This window comes from Myiozetetes cayanensis, unplaced genomic scaffold (genome assembly GCF_022539395.1).
Source record: "Myiozetetes cayanensis isolate MyiCay16 unplaced genomic scaffold, myiCay2020 scf942, whole genome shotgun sequence".
NCBI classification, from domain to species: domain Eukaryota; kingdom Metazoa; phylum Chordata; class Aves; order Passeriformes; family Tyrannidae; genus Myiozetetes; species Myiozetetes cayanensis.
In genome coordinates this window covers 6,993-15,734 of record NW_026088233.1, presented here as the reverse complement: position 1 = coordinate 15,734, position 8,742 = coordinate 6,993, and the positions used below count along the sequence as shown (strand labels likewise).

The window sequence follows — 8,742 nt, the reverse complement described above, 5'->3', positions numbered from 1 at the left end:
AGGGGGTCGGGAGTCTCAGGGGGTTTTGAGGGTCTCAGGGGGATTTGAGGGAGTCTCAGGGGGATTTAGGGGGTTTTGGGGGGTCTCAGGGGGATTTGGGGGTTTTGGAGGAGGCTCTCAGGGGATTTGGAGGGTTTTGAGGCGGTCTCAGGGGGATTTGGGTTTGGAGACCCCTAAAGCTCCGGGGGTCTCGGGAGAGTTCAGGATTTGGGGACCCCTCAGGGGTCAGGGGGTCTCAGGGGGTTCAGGATTTGGGGACCCCTCAGGGGTCCTGGGGGGTGTCAGGGGGTTTTGGGGGTTCGAGATTTGAGGGACCCTCAGGGGTCAGGGAGTCTCCGGGGGTCTCAGGGGTTCTGGGGGTCTCGGGGGGGTTCAGGATTGGGGACCCCCTCAGGGGTCAGGGGGTCTCCGGGGGGCTCGGGGGGGTTTGGGGGTCTCGAGGGGTTCAGGATTTGGGGACCCCCTCAGGGGTCAGGGAGGGTTTGAGGGGGTCTCAGGGGGTTGGGATTGGGGACCCCCTCAGGGGTCAGGGGGTCTCGAGGGGGCTCGAGGGGTCCCTCGGGCTGGAGCAGCCAGGCCCCAAGCGCTCCACGTCGTCCAAGCTGAGCCCCCTCAGGGTGGCCGCTCATAGTCCTGGGGGGGCACGGGGGTTGGGGAGACCCCAAAGTGTGGGAGACCCCCAAAATTCCCCAGGACCCCAAAATCCCCAAAATCCGCCCTGGGACCCCAAACTCCAAAATCACCCCAAAACCCCCCAAATTCCCCTCTCAGGGCCTGTTCATTGTCCTGGGGGCACAGAGAGGTTGAAGAGTCCCAAATTTAGGGGACCCCAAATCCCCCAAAATTCCTCAGGACCCCAAAATCCACCCGGGACCCCCAAACTCCAAAATCCTTGAAATCCCCGAAAAATCCACCCAACCCCCTCTCAGGGCCTGTTCATTGTCCTGGGGGGGCACGAGAGGTTGAGGAGGCCCCAAATCTGGGGTACCCAAAATCCCCCCAAATTCCTCAGGACCCCAAAATCCCCCAGGACCCCCAAACTCCCAAAATCCTTGAAATCCCCACAAAGCCCACTAACCCCCCTCTCAGGGACCCTTCACTGTCCTGGGGGGGCACAGAGAGGTTGGGAGTCCCAAGACTAGGAGACCCCAAAATCCCCCAAATTCCCAGGACCCCAAAATCCCCCAAAATCCGCCCGGGACCCCAGAACTCCAAAATCCCCAAAAATCCCACCCAACCTCCCTCAGGGCGCTGTTCATCGTCCTGGGGGGGCAGCGAAAGGCTGGAAACTCCAGGGAGACCCCAAATCCCCCAAATTCCCCAGGACCCCAAAATCCCCAGGACCCCAAAATCCCCCAAATCCGCCCGGGACCCCAAACTCCAAAATCCTTGAAATCCCCCAAACCCCCAAATTCCCTCTCAGGGCCTGTTCATTGTCCTGGGGGGCACAGAGGGGTTGGAAAGCCCCAAAATTTGGGAGACCCCCCAAATTCCCCAGGACCCCCAAAATGCTCCCCAAAATCCACCCGGGATCCCCAAACTCCCAAATCCCCAAAAACCCACCCAACCTCCCCTCTCAGGGCCTGTTCATCGTCCTGGGGGGCACGAGAGAGGTTGGGGAACCCCAAAATTTGGGAGACCCCCAAAATTCCCAGGACCCCAAAAATCCCCCAAAATCCTCCCAGGATCCCCAAACTCCAAAATCCCCCAAAAACCCCCAAATTCCTCCCTCAGGACCCCTTCACTGTCCTGGGGAGCACTGGGGGTTGAAGGAGTCCCAAATTTGGGAGACCCCCAAAATTCCCCAGGACCCCAAAAATCCCCCAAAATCCATCCCAGGACCCCCAAACTCCAAAATCCCCCAAAAACCCCCAAATTCCCCTCTCAGGGCCTGTTCACTGTCCTGGGGAGGGCACGAGGGGTGAAGTCCCCAAATCTGGGGACCCCAAAATCCCCCAAATTCCCCAGGACCCCAAAATCACCCGGGACCCCAAACTCCAAAATCCCTTGAAATCCCCAAAAACCCACCCAATCCCCCTCTCAGGGACCCTTCACTGTCCTGGGGGCACGGAGGTTGGTGGAACCCAAAATTTGGGGACCCCAAAATCCCCCAAATTCCCCAGGACCCCAAAAATCCCCCAAAATCCCCGGGACCCCAAACTCCAAATCCCCCAAAAAACCCCCAACCCCCCTCTCAGGGACCCTTCACTGTCCTGGGGGGGCACGAGGAGGTTGGAGGTCCCCAAATTTGGGAGACCCCCAAAATTCCCAGGACCCCAAAATCCCCCAAAATCCACCGGGACCCCCAAACTCCAAAATCCCCAAAAAACCCCCAACCCCCACTCAGGGCCTGTTCATTGTCCTGGGGGGGCACGAAGGGTTGAGAGGCCCCAAACTGGAGGACCCGAAATCCCCCTCAAATTCCCCAGGACCCCAAAATCCCCCGGGACCCCAAACTCCAAAATCCCCCAAAAAAACTCCCAGCCCCCACTCAGGGACCTCCACTGTCCTGGGGGGCACGAGAGTTGAGAGGCCCCAAATGCGGGGACCCCCCAAATTCCCAGGACCCCAAAAATCCCCCAAATTCCTCCAGGACCCCAAAATCGCCCGGGACCCCAAACTCCCAAATCCTTGAAATCCCCCAAAAACCCCCAGAATTCCCCCCTCTCGGGGCCTGTTCGTGTCCTGGGGGGGCACAGAGGTTGAGAGGTCCCCAAAATCTGGGAGACCCCCAAAATTCCCCAGGACCCCAAAAATCCCCCAAAATCCATCCCAGGACCCCCAAACTCCAAAATCCCCCAAAAAACCCCCAAATTCCCCTCTCAGGGCCTGTTCATTGTCCTGGGGGGCACAGAAGGTTGGAGAGTCCCCAAATTTGGGGGACCCGAAATCCCCCAAATTCCCCAGGACCCCAAAAATCCCCCCAAAATCCGCTCGGGACCCCAAACTCAAAATCCCCCAAAAAACCCCCAAATTCCCCTTAGGGCCCCTTCACTGTCCTGGGGGCACGAGAGGTTGGAGACCCCAAACTTAGGGGACCCCAAATCCCCTCCCAAATTCCCCAGGACCCCAAATCCGCCCAGGACCCCAAACTCCAAAATCCCTTGAAATCCCCCAAAACCCCCCCAGCCCCCACTCAGGGCCTGTTCATTGTCCTGGGGGGCACAGGAGGGTTGAAGACCCCAAAGCTGAGGACCCCCAAATTCCCCAGGACCCCAAAATGCTCCCCAAAATCCACCGGGACCCCCAAACTCCCAAATCCCCCAAAAACCCCCAAATTCCCCCTTAGGGCCCCTTCACTGTCCTGGGGGGCACAGAGGGTTAGAGAGGACCCCAAATTGAGGAGACCCCCAAATTCCCCAGGACCCCAAAAATCCCCCCAAAATCCCCGGACCCACAAATCCCCCAGACTTCCCTAAAATCCCCCAAATCCTCAAATCCCCCCAAACCCCCTCAGACCCCCAAATCCCCTCGGACCCCCAAAATCCCCCGGCCCCCAAATCCCCCAGCCCCCAAAATCCACCCCAAATCCCCTAGACCCCCAAAATCCCCCAACCCCCGAACCCCAAATCCCCCTCAGACCCCCAAATCCCCCCACGATCCCACAAAATCCCCCAAATCCCCCAAGATCCCCCAAATCCCCCAGACCCCCAATCCCCCAGCGCCCCCAAAATCACCCCAAATCCCCCAGACCCCCAAAATCCCCAGACCCCCAAAATCCCCCAAAACCCCCCGACCCCCAAAATCTCCCCAGCCCCCAAAATCCCCCAAATCCCCCAGTCCCCCAAAATCCCCCAGGCCCCCAAATCTCCCCAGCCCCCAAAATCCCCTCGGACCCCCAAAATCCCCCTAGACTCCCCCAAATCCCCAGGCACCCCAAATCCCCCAGACCCTCAAAATCCCCCTCAGACCTCCCAAATCCCCCTCAGACCCCCAAAATCCCCTCAGGCTCCCCAAAACTCCTTAACTCCCCCAGACCCCCAAAACCCCAACAGACCCCAAAATCCTCCAAATCCCCCAAAATCCCCCAGGCCCCCAAAATCCCCCCAGACTCCCCAAATCCCTCAAATCCCCCCAGCCCCCAAATCCCCCAGACCCCCAAATCCCCCAAATCCCCAAAATCCCCAGGCCCCCAAATCCCCCAGAACCCCCAAAATCCCCTCAGACCCCCAAATCCCCCAGGCCCCCAAATCCCCCAGAACCCCCAAAATCCCCTCGGACCCCCAAAATCCCCCAGACCCCCAAAATCTCCCTCAGACCCCCAAATCCCCCAGGCCCCCAAATCCCCCTCAGACCCCCAAAGCCCCCGATCCCCAAAATCCCCCAGACTCCCCCAAATCCTCAAATCTCCCCAGACCCCCAAAATCCCCCAAATCCCCCAAGACCCCCAAATCCCCTCAAATCTCCTCAGACTCCCCAAAATCCCCAAATCCCCGCCCCCACCTTGTGGAGCTGCTGCACCTTCTCAGGGTCCCTCCTGTTCCCGAAGTGTCTCCCAAAACCTGGGCCAGGCCGGGCCCGAAGGCGGGGTGGGGGGCAGAAGGTCCCCAAATCCTCCGGGGGTCGGCCCCTCCGCCCCCGCCCCCGCGCCCCTCCCCGGAGTGCCAGCACCAGGTTGAGCCGCGCCGAGGCCCGATGGAGTAATCGGAGGCGGCGCTCGTCTGGGGAGGGGCGGCATTGAGACCCCCAAAGAGACCCCAAAGACCCCCGACACCTCCCAAGATTGGGGACCCCGATTTTGGGACCCCGAAATAGAAGCCCCACAAGTGGGACCCCCGATCCTGGACGAAGTGATGGGAAAGATGGGGGAGGGGCGGAGTGGGGAGGGTGCGATTAGGACCCCCAAAGAGACCCCAAAGACCCCCAACACCTCCCAAGAATTGGGGACCCCGATTTTAGCACCAAATAGAAGCCCCCATAGTGGAACCCCCGATGGAGTGATGGGAAAGATGGGGAGGGTGGGATTTGGGGAGAGGCGGATTAGGACCCCCAAGAGACCCCAAGACCCCCAACACCCCCCAAAATTGGGGACCCCCGATTTTAGGACCCCGAAATAGAAGCCCCAAAGTGGGACCCCCACCCCCAGATCCTGGACGAAGTGATGGGAAAGATGGGGAGGGGCAGGAATAGGACCCTAACCCCCAAACCTCCCAGGAGCCCCCAAAATCCTTTTAACCCCCAGGACCCCCAGGACCCCCAAAATCCCCCTTTAACCCCCTAGGACCCCCAACCCCCAGGACCCCAAAATCCCTTTTAACCCCCAGGCCCCCAAAATCCCTTTTAACCCCCAAATCCCTCCTTGACCCCAGGACCCCCAAAATCCCTTTTAACCCCCAGGACCCCCAAATCCTCCCGGACCCCAAAATCCCTTTAACCCCCAGGACCCCTAAAAATCCTTTTAACCCACAGGACCTCCCAAAATCCCTATTTAAACCCCCAAATCCCCTTTAACCCCCAGGACCCCCAACCCCCAAGACCCCTAATATCCCCTTTTAACCCCCAAAATCCCTTTATTCACCCCAGGACCCCCAGGACCCCCAGGACCCCCAAAATCCACTTTTAACCCTCCAGGACCCTCAAAATCCTTTTAACCCCTAAATATCCTTTATTTAACCCCAAAATCCTTTTTAACTCCCCCAGGACCCCCAAACCACCCCAGGACCCCCAAAATCCTTTTAACCCCCAATCCTTTTAACCCTCTAGGACCCCCAAACCCCCCAGGACCCCCAAACCCTCCCCAGGACCCCCAAAATCCTTTAACCCCCCAGGACCCCCAGAACCCCCAGAATCCCCTTAACCCCCAGGACCCCCAAATTCCCTTTTAACCCCCAGGATCCCCCAAATCCCCCGGACCCCTAAACTCGCCCCCGGACCTGCCAGCGCCTTCCCCCTGTAGAGGAGCCGCTGCTGCTCCACCGGCACCTGCAGCCTCTCGGCCACCAGCACCTTCACAGCCCCCACGCGCTCCTCGGGGGACACCTGGGGGGGCACGGGGGGGTCAGAGAACCCCAAAACCCCCAAAATCACCCCCAAAAAAACAGGTCCAAAACCCCCAAAAAAACCAAAAATTCCCCCAAAACGACCCTAAAATCGCCCCCAAAAAGGAATTTTAAGGGGCCCCCCCGCTCCTCGGGGGACACCTGGGGGGGTCAGAGAACCCCAAAACCCCCCCCAAAATCACCCCGAAAAAAACGGGTCCAAAAACCCCAAAACTCTTCAAAAACGCTCCTAAAATCGACCTCAAAAAGGAGATTTAGGACCCCCCCCCGATCCTCGGGGGACACCTGGGGGGGCACGGGGGGGTCAGAGAACCCCAAAAACCCCCAAAATCACCCCGAAAAAAAACGGGTCCAAAAACCCCCCAAAAACCCCAAAACTCCTCAAAAATGCCCCTAAAATTGCCCCAAAAATGGAATTTTAAGGGCCCCCCCCGCTCCTCGGGGACACCTGGGGGGGCACGGGGGGGTCAGAGAACCCCAAAAACCACCCCAAAATCACCCTGAAAAAAACGGGTCCAAAAACCCCCAAAAAAGCCCAAAATTCCCCCAAAAACGACCCTAAAATCGTCCCCAAAAAGGAATTTTAAGGGGCCCCCCCGATCCTCGGGGGACAGGGGGGTCAGAGGACCCCAAAAAACCCCCCCAAATCACCCCAAAATCACCCCAAAAAAAATCCCGAAAAAATCGGGCTCCAAAACCCCCCAAACTCCTCAAAAATGCTCCTAAAATTGCCCCAAAAATGGAATTTTAAGTCTCCCGCTCCTCAGGGGACATTTTGGGGGGGCACGGGGGGGTCAGAGAACCCCAAAAAAACCCCAAAATCACCCCAAAAAAACCAGACCCCGAAACCCCCAAAAAACCCCCAAACTCCTCAAAAATGCCCCATAAATTGCCCCAAAAATGGAATTTTAAGGGGCCCCCCCGCGCTCCTCGGGGGACACCTGGGGGGGGCACAGGGGGGTCAGAGAACCCCAAAAAAAACCCCAAAAAACCCCCAAATCACCCTGAAAGAAACAGGTCCAAAACCCCCCCAAAAAACCCCAAAATTCATCAAAAACTCCCCAAAATCCCTCCCAAAAAGGGGATTCAGAGCCCCGCTCCTCAGGGGGCACCTGAGAGGGCACAGGGAGTCAGAGAACCCCAAAAAAACCCCAAAAATCATCCCCAAAAAAACGGGTCCAAAACCCCCAAAAACCCAAAAATTCCCCAAAACGACCCTAAAATCGCCCCCAAAATGGAATTTTAAGGCCCCCGCTCCTCGGGGTAAATTTTGGGGGTCCCGTGAAGGGAGGGGGAGAATTAAACCCCAACCCCTCCCAGGACACCCAAATTCCACCCAGGACCCACAATCCCCGGGACCCCCAAATTCCACCCAGGACCTCACAAATCCCCCAGGACCCCCAAACCCACCCGGGACCCCCAAAACCCTCCCCTTTAAACCCCTTTAAATTCCCTTTAGGACCCCCAAGCCCCCTTTAAACCCCCCCAAATCCTCTTTAACCCCTCAGAACACCCCAAACCTCTTCCAGGACCCCCAAAACCCACCCAGGACCCCCAAATCCCCAGGACCCCAAAATCCCTTTAACCCCCCCAACCCCCTTTAACCCCCACAAACTCCCCTTTAGGACCCTCCAAGCCCCCTTTAAACCCCTTTAGGACCCCTGAAATCCCTTTAAACCCCCCAAATCCTTTAAACCCCTCAGAACACCCCAAACCCCTTCCAGGACCCCCAAACCCCTCCAGGATCCCCAAATCCCCCAAGGACCCCCAAACCCCCTTTAGGACCCCCACCCCTCACCTGGAGGCTGCACTCGCGGCCCTGCAGCGCCTTCACTGTCAGCAGCATCTCCACTCTGGACCCCCCTCAAAAAACCCTCCCGGGACCCTCAGGCGCCTCTCGAGACCCCAAAAAATCCCCCAAAACCCCCAAAAACCCCAAAAACCCCCGGAACCCTCAGGACCCCCAGAGCAGCGAGGCGTGGAGGACCCGAGATAGAGAGGGCCCTCCGACCATCGAGACAGGGCCGGAGCGGCCCGGAAGTGGGCAGGGCTGGAGGCCGGCCAAGATGGCGGCGCCACGGGGAGCCTCCGACTGTATCCTCGGCACGGGGAGGGGGCCTTAAAAGAGGGTTGGGGGAGTTAAAGGGGGTTTGGGGGGTTAAAGGGGTTTGGGGGCTCCTGAGGGATTTAGAGGAGTTGGGGGTCCTGGAGCTGGGATTGGGGGTCTTGGATGGATTTGGGGGCTTTGGGGGTCCTGGGGAAGATTTGGGGGTCTTAAAGGGATTTAGGGGGTCCTGGATGAGATTTGGGGGGTCCTAAGGGGTTTGGGGAGTCCTGGGGAGATTTGGGGGTCTTAAGGGTTTTGAGGGGGTCCTGGGGGCTTTGGGGGTCCTGGGGAGTTGGGGTCTTGGGGGTTTGGGGGTCCTGGAGAGACTTTGGGGGTCTTAAATGGGGTTTGGGGGTCTTAAAAGGGTTTGGGGGTTCCTGGGGAGATTTGGGGGTTCTGGGGGCTTTGGGGGTCCTGAGGGGGTTTGAGGGGTCCTGGATGGATTTGGGGGTCCTGGGGGCTTTGGGGGTCCTAAAGGGAGTTTGGGGGGCCTAAAAGGGGTTTGGGGGCTAAAGGGGGTTAGGGGGCTCTTAAGGGAGTTTGGGGGAGGTTTGGGGGTCTTAAAGGGGATTTGGGGGTCTTAAGGGGGTTTGGGGGTTAAAGGGGTTTGGGGCTCCTGGATTAATTTGGGGGTCT

At 58.7% G+C, this 8,742-nt stretch overlaps 1 protein-coding gene across 1 annotated transcript; it reads right to left on the bottom strand.

Moving 5' to 3' along the window:
* Window positions 1-526: 526 nt before the first annotated feature.
* On the bottom strand, window positions 527-7,896 carry LOC126653191 (ubiquitin-like protein 4A-B). The gene is given in 7 exon segments (XM_050340707.1): window positions 527-619; window positions 622-633; window positions 4,444-4,499; window positions 4,502-4,529; window positions 4,606-4,661; window positions 5,874-5,979; window positions 7,798-7,896. Coding segments are annotated over 7 exon segments (399 nt in total). The 5' UTR covers window positions 7,846-7,896.
* Between the last annotated feature and the right edge of the window lie 846 nt (window positions 7,897-8,742).